This window comes from Camponotus floridanus, unplaced genomic scaffold (assembly GCF_003227725.1).
Source record: "Camponotus floridanus strain SB8 unplaced genomic scaffold, Cflo_v7.5 scaffold35, whole genome shotgun sequence".
In the NCBI taxonomy this organism is placed as follows: Eukaryota; Metazoa; Arthropoda; class Insecta; order Hymenoptera; family Formicidae; genus Camponotus; species Camponotus floridanus.
In genome coordinates, this window is record NW_020229492.1 from 740,776 (window position 1) to 758,917 (window position 18,142).

Sequence of the window (18,142 nt, forward strand, 5' to 3'; positions counted from 1 at the left end):
ACAAAAAGAAAAAACATACAGTTTTTCTATTGATAGAAGATTGCGTTACCTACACTCTGAGATATTAATGACATATGACATTAGTGACATGTATAATTTAACCGCATTTTGAGTAGTGAAAAATTAAATAATAAATTGCAAGTTAAATAATAAAATTAGCTGAATCTTACCATATGGAATTGAGACATTCATATAACAATATCATTGTTTTTTATTGATTCAGGTTTGTCTTTTAATTCTTTTTTTTTTTTTGTTGGAATGGAAGCTGCGAAAGATATACGTTTTATATAACGAATTTTGTAATCTATACATTTAATTTTTATTTTGTTATAATATATATTTTATTGTTATGGTATATTGTTATGGTATATTATGGTATATTATGGTATATTGATATATGGTATATTGTTATGTTATATTGATATATGGTATATTGTTATGGTGTGGTATATCATGTATGGTATATATATATCAATTTTTATTATTATTTTTTCTAATTTATGTTTATTATATATAATATGTATATTTTATATGAATATATATATTTAGGTATTTTCGTCATTCTTTAGATCCTATGTACTCGTATATGAAATAACTTGGTATTTAATTTCTGCAAGATGCTTTTAAATTTTTTGCTAATATTTTTTTCAATAATCGCGTAAACTTACTTTTTGTATGTATAAAGGCTTTATATTCATTTATTTTTCAAGCAGCAAAATATATATGTGTGTGTGTGTGTGTGTATTCTGCTGCTTGGAAAATAAATGAATATAAACCCATTATACATACAAAAAATAACTTGCGATTATTAACGAAAATATTAGCAAAAAAATTTAAAAGCATCTTGCAGAAATTAAATACTAAGAACTTGAAGAATATTAATAATAAAATGTAAATAAGTGAAATTCTAGAAAAAATTAACTGCAGTTTTCATTTCTACGTACATTGAGTAACAACTAGAAATATTTGAAAAGAAATATTTGTTATCATTATTGATCTGTTATTTCATATATGCAGGATCTAGAGAACAACGAACATACCTGAGATATGTTCAAGATAACAGATATTGTAGTACACTAAACTCTGTATCATTTCGACAAACGCCATTTAAAATTTGTCTAGCTATTTTTGCGGTAGACATTGTTTCTTAATGAAAGTAACTTTATATTCTGTGGAATCTATTTTAAGAAACTAATAAATTAGAAAAATAATAATATTTTTCTTCAGCAGGAATGAGAATTTATGTAACAAAAAATATTTTATTATAGAATATTACTCTGATTTCAATATATATTTTTCAACTGAAAATATTCTCTTCCCTTTACTTCTCTCATAGAAAGCCTTCAATTTAAACTAATAATTTATTTTTTAAGAATTTACTTAATTATCTTAACATTGCAATTACTTGCTTATAGCATGGTTTCCTGCTTATATTAAAATTGCAGATACGGCGCTAATACATTTGAATCAATAAAAGTAAAAAAGATCTTTTTAAAGAAAACTTATCTTTTTAAAAAAAGGTAAAAAAGGTGCAAGTTTATGCGGCACACACAACAAATTATTTTAATATAATTAATTCTACAAAATTATTTTAATATAATATATCCTACAAAAATAATATCAAAAAATTGCGCTAACTAAGGATGAAAACTTACTACTATAAGTTCAAATAGAAATATTAATTAAAAACTCTGTTATACAAAATAGTTATTTTAATTTCCAAAAATAATAATATTAAAATATTGAAAATTTATTTAAAAATTGAAAACTGGAAATTAATATAAAACAAAAAATAAAAAATTTTTATTAAAAAAAATGTTTATTAAAAAACTTGGCGTTGCCAATAAAATATTGCATATTATAATTAAATACATAGTTAAAATTGGCACATATTTTAATTATTAATTCTAATTATTAGTCTAACATTTAAATTTAATTATTTAATTTCTTCAATTAATTTATGTTATTTATTTATGTTAGTTATTTATTTATGTTATTTATTTATTTATATTTAGATAATTTTCGACGTTTTAACGTCTCATAGGAACGGCGAATGACTAAGGCGGTAAAGTATTTATCTGCTGTATAAAATATCTCGGATTCAACTCCCGATATAGCATGAAGGTTTTTTTGCGATAATCGCTTCACCTCCCCTTCATCTCATGAAGACAATCAAATTGCGTCTCAAGAATATAAGCAAATGAGTCAAAAACAGAAATACGTCTGTTCAAAAAAAAAAAACAGAAATATATTCCTTATAGAAATTTTAAATCCTAATTTTAATTCTACATGTTTCATATAAAATTCATCAAAATCATTTATTTTCACTGTATCGTGTATGTTAGTATTTCAGCATGAAACTAACATATAAATTTTTATTTATTTAAAAGTTTTTCAAAATATATCAAAGACAATAATTTTCTTATTTATTTATGATTTTCTACTTATTATAATTTTCTTTTTATTTTAACATTTTGACAGTCCGCCAGAAGCATTTTTACGATTAGAGACCCTCTAACATAAAAATTACGAATTTTTACGATTAGAGGTCTCTATTTACGATTTGACAACAGCGCCTCTTGCGACGCAATTGTAAATTATTTCATGTAACAATTTGGAGTATTCCTCTCTTTATATTTTATCATTCCTGCTTGAAATCAAGCCGCATAACCTCTATAAATTTATTTTGCTCCTTTTGCTCCTTGTTGTTAAATTCTTTGCGGAAATTTTATTAAATAAAATTAAGATATACAAGTGCATATAATTTCAGAAAAATGTCCTTATTTGCGAGACGGATATTTTCCAATCGTAATTGTTCTGTTTTGTTTTAAATTTAATGCGAAATATCATTAATTAAATTACATATTTAACAATATTTTTTACTTGCAGTTTTGAAAGATTGGCAATGTTTGCAATCTGTCACCTGTAATTCCAATCTTCGATGCCAATTATCGACTCAGTCTCAACCGAATGTGAAAGAATCTGGTTTGTAGAAATATTTTTGCTCTGGTATTGTATTTTTCATATATCATATAAATCATTTTTATAAAGAAATATCTCTATAATCTAACATGCTTTATTTTGTATACATAGATCTGTCCATTATTTCGGAGAACCCAGTCACTACGTTAGATCCGCTAAAACATCCAGATTTTTTCCAAGTTCATAATATGTTCACTGTGAAGGATCTGTACGATGCCAGGGTACACTATGGCCACAAAATAACTTCAATGAATCAACACATGGAGACATTCATATTTGGTTCCAGATTAGATCACTTAATAATCGATTTAGATCAAACCGCTGAATTACTCAGACAAGCATTGAACTTCATTGCCCATGTCGCCTTTAGAGATGGTATAATTCTGTTCATTTCACGAAATCCTCAGACTACATATTTAGTGGACAAAACTGCCAAAGAGTGCAAGGAATTTTCACAGACGAGATACTGGCGGATAGGCCTGTTTCCTAATTCGAAGAACCAGTTTAAGACCATGACACGACTGCCTGATCTGTGCATCTTTCTTAGTACCCTTGACTCTGTATTGGCTGAACATCCAGCGGTTAGACATTCGGCGAAGATGTGCATACCCAGCGTAGGTATAGTCGACACGAATTGTAATCCGAATCTTATAACGTACCCTATCCCCGGAAATGACGACTCTCTATGCGCCATAGAGCTCTATTGTTCATTATTCAAGGAAGCTATTCTGAGAGGTAAAAAAGCTCGAGAAACAATGACCAATTTTAAAGAATCAATATAAAACTAGCAAGTAATTTGTGATATTAAACAAATCATATTATATATGTACAAAACAGCAGATCGAAATATACATTTCTTTCTCTAAAATAAGGTTATTATTATGAATGATGTAATGTTGTAAAAAATAGGTAATATAGAAATATATAAAAATATTTAATATAATCATAGGAAATATACTCCTGGACAAAATTAATGCATAATTTTTTTTCACTTTTTCTTTAAAATTTTTCGTTAAAATTTAAATATCAGCTTTTAAAGAAAAAATGAAAAAAAATTATGCGTTAATTTTGTCCAGGAGAATATATATTAATACATTTTAAAGTACTAATTATCATTACGCTATTTTAAAGATGGCAATTAGTTCTGACTGGAAACCTTAGCATCCCGTAATTTCATTAGATATTTTGCGCCTAGAGTCATCACCAACCTGTGTGGAAAATAATTTATGCAATTATTAATTTAATGCAATTATATTAAAATCGATCAAAAGATTCATTTGGTTTTATTTTTCTTTTTTTTTTTTTAGTTTTGTAACTGCAAATTCACTTTAAATAATTACTTGAATTGCAGTCTAATTCTATTTACGATTTTGTGCTATGTATTTTAAATATATTCATATTCTGCTTCTTCAGATGTTTTTTATATTACACAGCACATGAAATTTTATTTCACAAGTTTTGTTAATAAATAAATAATCTAAGAGTAAGATTTAAAAACCAAATGAATTTTTTGATCGATTTAATTACATGTAAGTAAAATAATTATAAAAAAAATGAAAGGGAGACATATATACCATTTTCCAACATTTGGGAAACAATAAAGTATGTAGAGCAATCGCAACACGGCCGGTTTGGCGATCCATACTTCGTCCATCTTATTCGCAATCGCTACGCCCATTAAAGTTGCGCAACGTTTTGCGCTTACTTTATTTTGGTCTTTTTCCGTCTTTATACCGTATTTCTAAAAAAATAACCAAATTACAACAATTGATTAAATATGTGTATACATTGTAATTAACGCAAAACACGGAATGTTTCAAGAAACTCGAGAGAGAGCTTCACTAAAATACTTTAAAAAAAACGAGTGGAATTGTGAGTTTTATTCACTCTTTTTGTGCTATTATTTTTTATGACAGTTGCACCACCGTAATGTATTTTCACATCTCGACTTTAAGATATACTTTCATAAATTTTGAAGTGTGTTTCATGTAATACATACTACACCAGATTGTTCGGTAAAGCTTTCGGCCAGAAAATTTGTCTGTATCGGACCCGGACAAACGATTGTCACATCGATATTTCTAAAGTGTTCTAGCACTAAGGATTTAAAATAGCCCTGCGAATAATATAATATTATTACCTACTTCTTTTAAAGATTTTCGCAAAATTATTGCATTCGTTACGCCTTAAAAGTACTTACGTGTAACGCATGTTTAGTACCACTATATGACCCTGACATAACTACCGGTAAAAATCCAGCGACGCTAGAGTTGATGACAATTTGGCCATTGCCTGTTTGTAAAAAATGTTTAACTGCTAGTCTACTTAAAGATACAATGGACAATACGTTCAATTCAAACATTTCTCTATCGACTTCTACTTGAATGTTTTCCCACTGCGCTCGTTGACTCCGACCAGCATTATTAACGAGGATATCCAACTGAAATGCATGTCGTAGTAAGATTCTTTTTCGATCAAATAAAAGCTAATAAGTGTTAAATAATAAATAATAAATATTAATATAATAAAAAATGACATACATAAAAGATTTCGTCGAATTAATCAACGTGATTAATTATAAATACGTGAAACGTACTTTGCCAAATTTGTTGATCACGTGTAGGAACGCTTTTTCATGCAAGTCCAGATTAAGCACATCCAAAGGGTACACTTCCACATCGTCGTCGTTCAAATATTTGTTTTCTAGAAGAGAAGAAAGTGAAACTTTTATAAAAATCTCAGCATATTTTTATACAATTTAATTTTAATTGTTTATATCTCAAATTATACGAAGAAAAATCATCGATTTATTGGAAGGAAATGTTCGATCTACCTTCCAGACATCTCTTCTTCACTTGTTCCAATTCAGCGACCCTTCGAGCGGACAATATTAATTTACAGCCAGCTTTGGCTAACACGTAGGCTAATTGCTCTCCGATACCGCTGGATGCACCTGATATCCATACGACTTTGCCTTTCAAAGAAGCTGTGGAACAAAATAAATCAATGTAAATTTATTTATACATTTATTACTTTATAAGCTTCTCTATTTTACACAATCTACATAAATTACAATAGATTTTGCAGTTTTTTTATATAAAAAAATTTTTTTTGAATTTATGTAATTATGTTATAAAATATTATATATTATAAAAAAAGAAAAATCTCTGGAATACTTCTATTGCCATTTATATAAATTATGTGCATAAACTATCCTTCTTTATTTATCTCATCTAATTTACAGTATTTGAAGGAAAGTTTCTTGCTGCTTTTTAGACTTTGTACTAAATATAAATTTACTTACATATTGGCTTGCCGAATATCTCCTTAAATCTGAGCAAGAGGTCACAGTCCAAAATGGAGGGTAAAATTAGGTAGGCGATATAGTAGAATACACTTAACAGTCCAATAGTTGCGAAAAAAGCCATATTATCCGATTCGAAAAATAATATCTGTCAATAAAAAGTGAAATTATTATTATATGTAGATTACATATAATAGATGTTTATTGAAGATTAAGGTGAACTTTTGTTTGTTAATAAATAATGACATGAATTGTGAATAATGAATAATGAATAAGCGATAACTAAAAGTTTTTAAAGATTGTTCAAGAATCATAAGTCTAACGATATGTACATTTTAGATCTGATTTTGCTAATTATAATTTATTACGGTAATATGTGTGTGTGTGTGTGTGTATGTGTGTGTGTATATATATATATATATATATATATATATATATATTTATTTATTTATTTATATATATATATTTATTTATTTATATATATTGGTTACGAAAATAGAAAAAAATTAAATTTAAAGAAAAAGTTAAATTAAAAGAAAAAAATAAGATAATAAAATCTTTCCGCAACCAATGATTTTCTTGTTCAAGAATATAAATCCCAGGCACTTTGTAATGAATAATAAAAATTTTTATGTCAGTTGAAGTGCACGTTGAAGAAATACGAGACATCTCTTGATCAAGAAAACGCAGTTACATAATTTTAAAATCTATATAGATTATATAGATTTATATAGATTATATCATTATTTGATCTATATAGATTATAATCATTAGTTGCGGGAAGATTTTATTATCTTATTTTTTTTCTTTTAATTTAATTTTTTGCTATTTTCGTAACCAATATATATAAATATATAAATATATATATATATATATATATATATATATACATATTTATATATTTATAATAAATTATAATTAACAAAATCAGATCTAAAATGTACATATCGTTCGACTTACGATTCTGAACAATCTTTAAAAACTTTTAGTTATTGCTTATTCATTATTCATTATTCACAATTCATGTCATTATTTATTAAAAATTATTAACAAACAAAAATTCACCTTAATCTTCAATAAACAAAATAAAAATTGATAAATAATAATTAATTAATAATTTATAACCAATGTTTAATCAATTTTTCACACGAAGAAATAGTCTTAGATTATTGTAATTTTTTTCGAATCAAAAGTAAGTAAAAAAAAAATGTTTTTTAAACAATCGGTAAGATGGACTTTGTTCACATGGACATATATGAAATTATATTTATAAAATTTCATTAAAAATACGGACATCTTTTTATATGAATAATCGCAAACAAATGCGACATTATATATTTATAAATTTCATTTATTAGTTTATTTTTTATTTATTCTAGAGAGACAATATTTAATCAATCTTTTATTTGTTAATAAATAATTTATAATTCTTGACATTAATTTTTCGGAATATCACTTATTTGTTTTATGATTTCTATTTTATCTTTTTATCTCTAAAAGTGACTATCACATTTTTACATTTTAATTTCAATAATCTGTCATGCATGTCCAATAAACTTGTTCTAAAAATAAAAATATTTCTACATGTATTGCGATATTCTTTGCGTAACTTTTGTTTCTTTTTTTGTTGAATAATATATATTATTAAATTTTTTTACTTTAGATCTACATGTTAACATGTTTTTTTGACTTCGTGTTGTCTGGAAACGATATATATTCTATATCGAGAAATCAAATATTAAATGTAAATTAAAATAAGATTTTGTAAAAATTTACTAAAAAATGTTAAGATTATAAAAAATTCAAATTTTTACAACAAATATAAAAAAATATACTATGTTAAATTTGACGAAAGAAAATAATTTTATGCTAAATTATATTCGCGGTTGTGTACTCTCTATTATTATGACAACCGCGAAACAAACATATGTTGTGACATTTCAAGTTATTTAAAATGTATAGAAAATTAAAATGAACGATACTTTTTAATTTCTAGCATTAAAATTAATAATTTTAGTGATTATAGAAATATTTATGTATCACACATTTCATCTAATAATTATTTAAAATATCTCTTATCAGTACTTGAATTATTTGTGTTCGTCAAAAAATATACGTTTCCATTTTTCTTCTTTATTAATTCTATAAATTCTATCAATTATTGCATAAATTATTTATCTATAAATATCTTTAAATGTATTCAAACAATACTGAATTTATATATGCATATTTGTACTCTTATAATCATATTTATCACATTTAGCACAAATTAGATGGATCACTAGATTTTTTTTGTTATTTATATTGAACATACAAGCACAAATGATTTCTATTATTTTCTGAATGTAATAGCGTCTCCTGATAAAATATTTTAGGAAATGATTTCGTGTAATTAGTACTCGATGTGAATTTTTTACAGTATTTTATTTATTTATTTATTTTATTTCTTGGATTAAATAATTTTTTTTACAGTATTTTATTTAAGCAAAAGTAAAATTACTTTCTTTCGATTTACCTCTGTATGTATTTCTCTCCTCTAGTACATCACTCGCTCTAATTAATGAAAAACCAATTCACTAAATGTGTGGAGGAAACACGCGATGCTGTGCGTGATCACTTCGTCGCAGGCCTTGGCGAGAATAATGCAGGAGAATCGAGCACGCTGAATAAGAATGGCAAGCGTGTGTTCATTTCAGCCATAGACTTGTGAAACTTGTAGATGGAGACTTATACAAATAAAAATGACACTAAATGCGATGCAAGCAAGGCAAATACATTGATACCTCCAGATTGCTCTCTAAAATCTACTCCTTGAAATAATATTTAATTTACCAATCAGAATAAAAAATTTTTTTTTTGCCAATTCTTTTTCTTTGAAAATTTTTTCTGACTGGTCTATCTAACGTTCTCTAATCCAAGAAATAAATTTTGGAATGTAACTCGATATGACTTAATGCAGCCTCTTTCGCATCTCGAGTTAAATTAAACTAAATCTTGCTGTAAACAAGCGGAAATCAACAGGTTTGACGTGATAACAAACTGAACTCAAGATACATAAATTTTTGGATAAATTATAATAGTGACAGTATTGTAATTATAATAGTATTGTTAACTCCCCGAAGAAAGATTTCAATCAAAAAATTGAAACTAGAAATCCTATAGCATTTTTCATTCACAACTTACATTATAGATTAATATTTTTTTAATTATAATATATAATTATATATATTTCGTTAATTGAAGCAAATTATTTTCGAATTATGCGATGTCGTAAGTGTGTTAAAATAATCGCGACGCACATATCAAAAGTTGCTTGCATTGCACTTTATCGCAGACAGTTGATAAGAATATACAAAGAGCGACATTATTCTGAAGGCAATACGATGCAACCTTGGCGCAATTTATCTAACGATATTAAAATAGAAAAAACCGCACAAACATAAGTAGATATAAGTAACAAAATATTAATGTAATATATTCTTCTAATAAGCATACATATATAAATATATTTTTTTTCTCTGTCATATTTTATATGTAAATGTTATATAACGTAAATGTTATATATAATAATATTATATTTTTAATAAATGAAAAATACTAAATAATGCATAATACAGAAATAAAAAAGTGTATCGATTGATTGTAAGATTTATTTATTTATTTTATCTTTCGCAAGACAAGATTTTTTAAATTTATTTATATACACATTTTTTTCTCTCTTTCTCTCTTTTTCAGGGCGATAAATTGGATACAAATGCGTTAAATAATTCCGAGTATTTAAATCAATTTAAACTGTTCGACACTAGCCAAAAATTGCGTATCAAATGTGGCGTTACATTGTGTTCCTAAGTATATCGAGAATCCAGTCTACGGTGTTTATAGAAATAGGTCTTCGAAAATCGAAGTCTTTTGCAAGAGCGCTGTAATGATACGAGCGTAAGTAAAATAAAAAAACATTTTAAATTAAATGCACGAACATTAATCCAGAAATTGATTTCGTCGTGTTGCGGAACGAGACTCTCGTTAATCCATCAAATCCATAATTATGTAAAAGAAATTCAATTAATTAAATTCATAATTATGTAAATTATGTAAAAGAAATTCGATTAAACTATTATTGTTTCTATATCATTCTATATCAATCTTGCAATTCAAGAGAGCAACGCTTTTGTCAAATGAAAAACATCGATTATCACGACGTAAGCTTGAAGATAATTATGCTCCTTTTCGATTATGATAACAATATAAATTTGATTAAAATACTATAAAGTGAATTATAAAATTCTCATTTATAAATATACATATTTGAATATATCAATTGCGACGGGAATATATAATAGTATAAAATAAGATAAACTGAAATAAAATATATAATTTACTATTTTTCTTTCTCCATTTAGTCGATATAATCGACACGAATTACGATCCAAATCAATATAATCAACAGGAATTACAATCTTATGTTAATTTATTTTAATAATCTATAATTGCAGCAGAATTCTATTTATAATTTTATATTAATGTATTCTGTATCTTTACATGTTCCGTTTCTTTAAATGCTTTCTTATATTACGCTTTTTACATTATGTAATTATCAATAAAATATTAAGCTAACAATAAGTTTTCTTTAGCGAATAGCAAATCTAAAAACAGAATTTAAAAGATCTAAACAAGAAACCAAACGAACATTTCCATCAATTTAATTATATGCATATAAAAAATTAAATAAAAGATATTTTTACTATTTTCCAAAATTCGAGAAACAGTAAAATATATAAATCAATCGCAATATAATCGATTCACATTTCATCTAACTTATCGCATGCAATCGTTACGCTATTTTATAGATTCATATAAAAATAAATAAACTTATATACTTTAAAAGCGAGTAATAAATGACAGTCTAAAATTAAAGAAAAATCAATACAAAAAATAATAAAACTGAACAAAATTGTTTACCAAGTATTCTTTACAATTGATTATGCTGAATTAAATATTTTGTCACATATTTGACGTCTCTTTCTAGCCAAAGGAACTAATTTTTATTTTACTAAATAAAACTATTAATTATTACTAAAACTATTAATTATAAATAAAACGTTTACTTTTATTTTACTAATAATTCAAAATTATCCTTACCCTAAGGAGTCCTACGTCAAGTCAAACCATTGACCAGCTTCAACAGAACAATTATTGAGTGATCGTCTTATCAACTCGACATTGATTTGTTGGTTCTAAAAGTAAAAGTTAATCATATTCGAATTTTAGTCGCACTTACTTTTATCTGTATATATTTTTCTTCTCTAATATACATTCGCTCTTCTAATTCGTGAAAGATCAATGCACTAAATATATAGAAGAGACTCACACACAGCGAGTGATTGGCCTCAGCATTCAAGGAACTCAACAATTTCATATAAAAATGTAACAGATGAATTGTTGTTTATCTAAAATAAAATTGTTCAACTATCGAATCCGCTGAATGCGGTCAATGATTCGTTCCGTTCTCCAGCGAGGTAAACGTAAGACTGGCCTGAAGAACCTATCCTACGTTATATAAGTGTTAGAGGAATTGTCCGGAGGAATTAGAGGATGCTAGTTAGAGGAACGGAACAAATCATGCAACAAAACAAGTCGTTTGATAGCGATCGAACGTGATTGGTTTTACTTTTAGAACCAACAAATCAACATCGAATGTTGATAAGATGACAACAATTGTACTGATTATGCCCTCCACTAAAGGTTAGATATGCTATCGAGTGGCAGAATGTGGGCAGAATCAAACACAATTCGAAACATGGCAAAAATGTGTTGACTTAAGACATAGACTTATATTAAACTTGTAGACGAAGTCTTGTAGTAAAAGTAAAATTATAATAGCAGTAAAAAAGATAGTGTATTGACACTTTGAGATTACATTCGAAAATTTATTTATTGAAATAATATTTAATTAAACAGAATTAAATTTCTTTTTCCTTTGTAAATTTTTTCATTAAAAAAATTTTTTCTGGCTGGACAATTTAACGCTACTTTACTCCAAGAAGTAAATTTTGAAACGTAATTTGGATATACATTTATAAATATATGTAATGTTCGAATTAAAACACGTATATATTAGATAAATATTGTTAAGTTTAATCGAAATGAATAAAAAACAATGGTTTCAAAATTTATAATAAAAATCAAGATTCCTTCTTTTGCAATAAGGAATTCCTCTGTATCTACATTAATGCTATTTTTAATTATAATTTAAATCCAAATAATACATAAAAAGAAACATATAATACATGTGATAATAAATCAAATAATAATATTGTAGAATAAAGTTGTTATTTCGAAATTTAAAATTTTAATCGGTCGATTTCTTATTTGCTTAAGTTTTCCTTCCGTCGCCTCGATGCAAATTCTTCCCCTTTTTTACTTTATCTTTTTAATATTTGATATAAATTGAAACAGAGCGTCTTCTGTTATTACTTTTTGTTTTCTTTCATAGTGAGAGAGATAGAAGAAGCGAATCGAAATAAGACCCGTGAATATATAACAATTGAATATATGGCTTTTAAGTTTTTTTTTTATTTTTAATGTTTCCTCTTTTGCATCTCAAATGAAATTAAATAAAATATTGCTGCAAACAAGCGAAAGTTGACAGATTTGAGAAGATAATAAACTGAATTCGAAATATATCAACTTTCGGATAAATTAATATTGTGTTATCTTTGAAGAAAGATTTGAAAATTAAAAAATTTACTACAAATTCTATATATCATTTCTAATTCGCAACTTATTTTCACTAATCTTATAGTTTCACTAATCTTTTTAATTATATTATATTTTATTGATTGAAACAAATCTTTTTCGAATTAAATCACATTTATAATTTAAAACTATCGGGATACACATTTATACAAAAAATTGCTTATATTGTACTTTAATTTTCAAGGTATTTGAGCAAACAGTCGTTGATAAGCTTCAAAGAACGACTTTATTATAAAGTTTTAAATAAGAAAGCTTTATTCCTTCTTCAATATGTTGCTTCAAACTCTGAAATTATTATAAAATTTATTATATACGAGTACGTAACATTCTTTACAAATACTTTATAATAGCTTCTCTCTTTTTCTAATAATACATAATTTTTATTTATTAATAATACATAATTTTCTGTGCATATATATAAAGGAACAGATAAATCTAATACAAATATAAATATATTTAAAAGAGATATGTGTTTTAAAGAGATTAAGCTATTTGGACGTTTTCAGGAAAAAAATTTGCTTGTCATGCGAAATTTTACTTTGAAGATCAAAATTTTCCCATTGCTATTTCCTATTTTATTTTTATTTTGCAAACATTGCATTCGCATAGACATATGCATATTTATGACGAGTATTTATTACATATATTATGTATATAACACATAAACTCTGATTACATAAACTCTGATTACAATATTGAATAATTAAGTGATCTCCGATCGATATATTTGCTATTTACACGTTATAATGTTTTTATAAAATAATTTCTATTAATAGTGAAAATATATATAATTTTTTTCTCAAAAGATGTGTACTCTAGTGTAGAGGAAAATTACGATACTCGGCTAATACTTTAAATTCTAAATTGTTTATAATTATCCCAGATATCACACGTTCATAAAAAAGAACTTAAAATGTCTTATTGACCTTTAGACATCTTTAAGATGTTTACTAGTTTTTTTGTGCTATTTGGATCTATTCCCTGGACGTTTTCCTTATTCGTTGAAAATATAAATATTCCTGAAACAAGATAAAAATGTAAAACGTGTAGCAATTACGTAGTGTAGCAATTACAATAATCAACATAATTGTGCCGTTTAATTTTTTAAATATAATATATTGTATTTATGATTAGAAAAATCAGAAAACTATTATCGCAATATAATAGAAAATCGATCGCTTACTATCAGAAATGATGCGCCGAAGAGCAGGCTTTTCAATTTCACATCGGTATCTATTGGAAATGTGAGCAATAGAATATAATCAACCGTCAAGTGGTCCCATTGATGTATCAGCGATGCGAGTTGGCGCGATCCGTCTAACGATGTTACCTAAATGGAAAAAACGCACAAACACACATATAGTAAATAGATACAAATAAAAAAAATATTAATATAATATAATTTTTATAATAAAAATGTACATATATAATTTTATATATACACATTTTTTCCTCTCATGTATGTAAATGCACAGAAAATTATGTATTATTAATAAATAAAAATTATGTATTATTGGAAAAAGAGAGAAGTATTTGTAAAGAATTTTATAGACTTGTATATAATAAAATTTATATTAATTTCAGAGTTTGAAGCAACATATTTCTAATAAATGAAAAATATTAAAATAAAGCGCGTGATAAATAAAAAAATATTCAAGCAAAGATTCCATAATTATGCTTTTGAATTTACATCTTATATAATGTATTATTCATAGTAAGCGATTGTTTGCTACTTTCAATGCGGCATTTTTACACCTTTATCCTTTACACACGGATGATTTATTCACCTGGAACTGCGCTTCTTTAAACATGCAACAGCCGCAGACGCTGGGTCCGTATATATTACAGAGAGGTTCCTTGAATGCGTCGTACACCGTAAAGCTCGATCCCATTAAAGTAAAATTCTCCTCCACGCTACCAATGAGATACGCGCTTTCCACTGTGATTTTCTACGCAAATATTTATTTGTTTTTGTTCCAATTTATGCGGCTGACAATCGATGATTATTCTTGCTCTTTTCATTTTGGTTTCAGTTTAAATAAATATCTCTATGCATTTTATAATGGAATTTATATAATAACACAATTTATTTAATAATAAAATTTACTTAATAATTTATTTAAAATTTATTTAATAATAAAATTCTTTTATTATTATTTATTATTCTCTTATTTTATTATATATATATATATATATATATATATATACATATATATATATATATATATATATAATAAAATACTCAAAAATGTATCAAAAAGTATAGATACAAAGTATTTATAAAAATTATATATAACAAAAGAATAATAAATATTAAAAGAATATATATATATATATATATATATATATATATATATATATATATACTTTTTGATACATTTTCGAGTTACGTAATTTGACAGTTAATACGAAGCTTAACTTACCTGTCGCGATCCAACCACGTGCATCCAACTGGGTTCCTTCCGCATAATGAAAGCGGTCTCGCCGCATTGATCCAGGACATTCAGCACAAAACCTTTATACCAGCCGCACATTCGCGACTGCGTTTCCGACTTGGACTCCGTGGCAAGAAACAGCGTTTCCGCCCGTGGTACTTTCACCTTGTACTGAGTCACCCTATCCGGTCTGCGGATTACTACCGAATATTTCGCGTAAATCGTATATATATATATATATATATATATATATATATATATATATATATATATATATCTTATTCGGCTGAATTATACATATATATAATTCAAAACAATATAAATTATGAATTATATTTACAATAAAAAACGAAATATTTATTTATGTAAAACAATAATTATTTAACTTTAAAGTTCTCTCGATATATCTGAGAAAAATAACCGGTGAAAAGGTAATCAACGGATATTATCTGATTATTAATCGATCACTTTAATCGGATATCTCCTCCGATGATCGGAAAGTTCCGAATTTTGAACTTTCTGATCAGATATCCGATCGATTGATATTTTCTGATTGGATATTTGATCGGTTTCTTTTTTTTCCGATTAAAGTGATTGGTTAATAATCGAATAATATCCGTTCATTACCTTTTCACTGGTTATTTTTCTCAGTGTATAGATAAATCTATATAAATGAGAAATTTAATTTTATATTAATTTATATTAATTTTATATTAATTAATATATGTAATATATTAATATATGTTAATATATGTAATATAAAAATATATTAATTTATTTTTATCTATTGCAAGAGTTGTGGCATTTGTATTTTTGTCATTTATATATATTTTCTCTCCCTTTTAAGGCGATAGGTTGGGCACACGTAATGTGCGTTAAATACGTACTAGTACTCAAATCAATAACCTGCTGAATCTCCAACTGTTCGACGCCGGCCAAGAATTGCGTGCCGGATATCGCGTTAAATTGTGCTCGAGGTGTCGAGATCCAGTCCGTGCTGATGATGGGAATAGGTCTTCGCGGAAATCGAAGTTCGCCTTCTGCAAGAGCGATGTGACGATATGCGCGCGAATAAAATAAAAGACCGCTCGGAATTTTATTAAATGTGCCAGCAGTCGTATTAATCGAGGAAAATCGATTACGTCGAGTTACGGGGCGAGACTCTTGTTAATCCTCCACCGAAGGCCATAATTACGATGTATAAGAAGAAACCCAATTAAATTATTAATCTTTCTATATTTTTTTTTTCTATCATTATCAATTCTTGCAATTCGAGGAACGCTTGTATCAAACGAAGAAAAAAAACGCGATTATCTCAGCGTAAACTTGAAGATAATAATGCTTCTTTTATCGATTATGATAACGATATGATAAACTTCATTTAACTTAGGAATTTCCTTTTACATACAATACAATGTTCCAATATCGACGAGGACATTTAATAATGTCAAATAAAGAACAAATTGAAATGAAATAATACATTACTCTTCTTCTTCATTTAAATCCATTCGATTCCTTTTTTCCTAAGCCATAATTATTTTTATGATAATTTCCTTAGTTTTTTTAAATATCTTTTTTTTTAAATATCTTATACAAGAAGAGAGAAGAGTAAATATTTGATTGAAATCACTGGCGTTAGAAAACTGGCATTATCTTACTTCCAGCGAAGGCATATGTATTCACCTGTCGGTTGCATCGTGATGATGTTGCTGTTGGAATAAACGATCGGCGCGTTCTCCTGCATCTCTATCGTCTGCGTCCCTGTGCTCGACGTCGCTAAAGGATCCGGAAAGAAAGAAGTGTCATGTTTACTATATACGTCTTCTAAAAGATAACCGTGCCTATGATAAGAACACGATATCGCTTATTATCTGGTACCAGTCGCCGGCGATTGTTCGCTGCTCGACATCTCGTTGAGCTCTTGCGCGAAACTCCGCTCCAACGTCGGTTCCGCTTCCGTATATCGCATTATGTGAAAAATCCCACGAGACAGAGATAAGAGCGAGATGAGAGCGATCGATATCTCTCCCTCTTATTTCCGAGATTTTTACTGAAATTATTTCGATATCCACGATTTTTGCGAATCCGCGTTAAACGTCGAGCGAAAACTGTTGGCTCATTCGCGATTTAATTCTTACTAGTCTACCTTGTTATCGTCCCTGATAAATCGATCGTTTATCTTTGACGCGGATAAGAGATATCTCACGTAGATATCGATAATAATACATTTGGTCGAAACAAAAGTGCTGACCCGACGATAATCGAGAGCCAAAAATCACCAATGACGAGTTCGCAAAAAAATGCAGGAACGATTGTCCCTCTTTTCTCATCCATGATAAATGTTCAGCGATACATGATACATTTTCTTTTATATATTTTACTTTTTAATCAACTATTCATAATCTTATTCTTCTGTGATTAATTTCATAATTTAGCAGTTTATTAATTATGATTCATTAGTCGCGCAAACTATTTTTTTACAACATATATGTGACATCCTCTCTTTATTTTAATCTTGATGATATTAAGAAACATTTTGAATACCTAAAAACGTAAACACTTTTATGGATTAGTATCTACGAAAAAATAGATAATTTATGATTTGAAAAAAATGTAAACACGCATTTTAATGCATGTAAGCACATAAAGAACGTTCAGTATAAAT

The 18,142-nt window shown here is 26.8% G+C and overlaps 3 protein-coding genes across 5 annotated transcripts; 1 reads left to right on the forward strand and 2 right to left on the reverse strand.

The window, feature by feature from the left end:
* The first annotated feature begins 2,667 nt into the window (after positions 1-2,667).
* LOC105254235 (28S ribosomal protein S2, mitochondrial) lies at positions 2,668-3,842 on the forward strand. Its single transcript, XM_011262779.3, has 3 exons — positions 2,668-2,808; positions 2,890-2,985; positions 3,094-3,842. Exons 1-3 carry the CDS (start codon positions 2,775-2,777, stop codon positions 3,762-3,764), a joined length of 801 nt encoding a protein of 266 aa, XP_011261081.1. The 5' UTR covers positions 2,668-2,774; the 3' UTR covers positions 3,765-3,842.
* Positions 3,843-4,006: 164 nt separating this feature from the next.
* LOC105254234 (dehydrogenase/reductase SDR family member 7) lies at positions 4,007-11,825 on the reverse strand. 3 transcript variants are annotated; one of them, XM_011262778.3, is made up of 10 exons: positions 11,655-11,824; positions 11,426-11,520; positions 8,802-8,948; positions 6,287-6,434; positions 5,816-5,968; positions 5,579-5,685; positions 5,183-5,422; positions 4,982-5,098; positions 4,557-4,723; positions 4,007-4,190 (listed from the first exon to the last, which is right to left on the reverse strand). In XM_011262778.3, the coding sequence occupies exons 4-10, from the start codon at positions 6,408-6,410 to the stop codon at positions 4,121-4,123; spliced, it is 978 nt and encodes a 325-aa protein (XP_011261080.2). In that variant the 5' UTR covers positions 6,411-6,434; positions 8,802-8,948; positions 11,426-11,520; positions 11,655-11,824; the 3' UTR covers positions 4,007-4,120. The 3 variants fall into 3 exon arrangements, with proteins under 3 accessions (XP_011261080.2, XP_011261079.2, XP_025266625.1); XM_011262777.3 differs by having other exon boundaries at positions 8,802-9,012; XM_025410840.1 differs by lacking the exon at positions 4,982-5,098 and having other exon boundaries at positions 8,802-9,012; positions 11,655-11,825.
* A 1,667-nt stretch (positions 11,826-13,492) lies between these two features.
* LOC105254237 (phospholipid scramblase 4) lies at positions 13,493-17,605 on the reverse strand. Its single transcript, XM_025410857.1, has 7 exons — positions 17,356-17,605; positions 17,161-17,253; positions 16,365-16,517; positions 15,466-15,677; positions 14,830-14,991; positions 14,226-14,372; positions 13,493-14,061 (listed from the first exon to the last, which is right to left on the reverse strand). Exons 1-7 carry the CDS (start codon positions 17,444-17,446, stop codon positions 14,017-14,019), a joined length of 903 nt encoding a protein of 300 aa, XP_025266642.1. The 5' UTR covers positions 17,447-17,605; the 3' UTR covers positions 13,493-14,016.
* Positions 17,606-18,142: the final 537 nt, after the last annotated feature.

Bases quoted from the DNA above. Each gene is read 5' to 3' on its own strand.
- LOC105254237 (XM_025410857.1), bottom strand. From the start codon at position 17,446: ATGCGATATACGGAAGCGGAACCGACGTTGGAGCGGAGTTTCGCGCAA. The intron at 14,992-15,465 runs GTAAGTTAAGCT...ATATTTGCGTAG, and splicing joins ACGTGGTTGGATCGCGACAG to AAAATCACAGTGGAAAGCGC. The intron at 14,062-14,225 runs GTAAGCGATCGA...ATCTTGTTTCAG, and splicing joins TCGGCGCATCATTTCTGATA to GAATATTTATATTTTCAACG.
- LOC105254235 (XM_011262779.3), top strand. From the start codon at position 2,775: ATGTCCTTATTTGCGAGACGGATATTTTCCAATC. The intron at 2,809-2,889 runs GTAATTGTTCTG...TTTTACTTGCAG, and splicing joins GAGACGGATATTTTCCAATC to TTTTGAAAGATTGGCAATGT. The intron at 2,986-3,093 runs GTTTGTAGAAAT...TTGTATACATAG, and splicing joins ACCGAATGTGAAAGAATCTG to ATCTGTCCATTATTTCGGAG.
- LOC105254234 (XM_011262778.3), bottom strand. From the start codon at position 6,410: ATGGCTTTTTTCGCAACTATTGGACTGTTAAGTGTATTCTACTATATC. The intron at 5,423-5,578 runs GTACGTTTCACG...CATGCATTTCAG, and splicing joins TGATCAACAAATTTGGCAAA to TTGGATATCCTCGTTAATAA. The intron at 4,724-4,981 runs GTATGTATTACA...TTATTTTTTTAG, and splicing joins TTACCGAACAATCTGGTGTA to AAATACGGTATAAAGACGGA.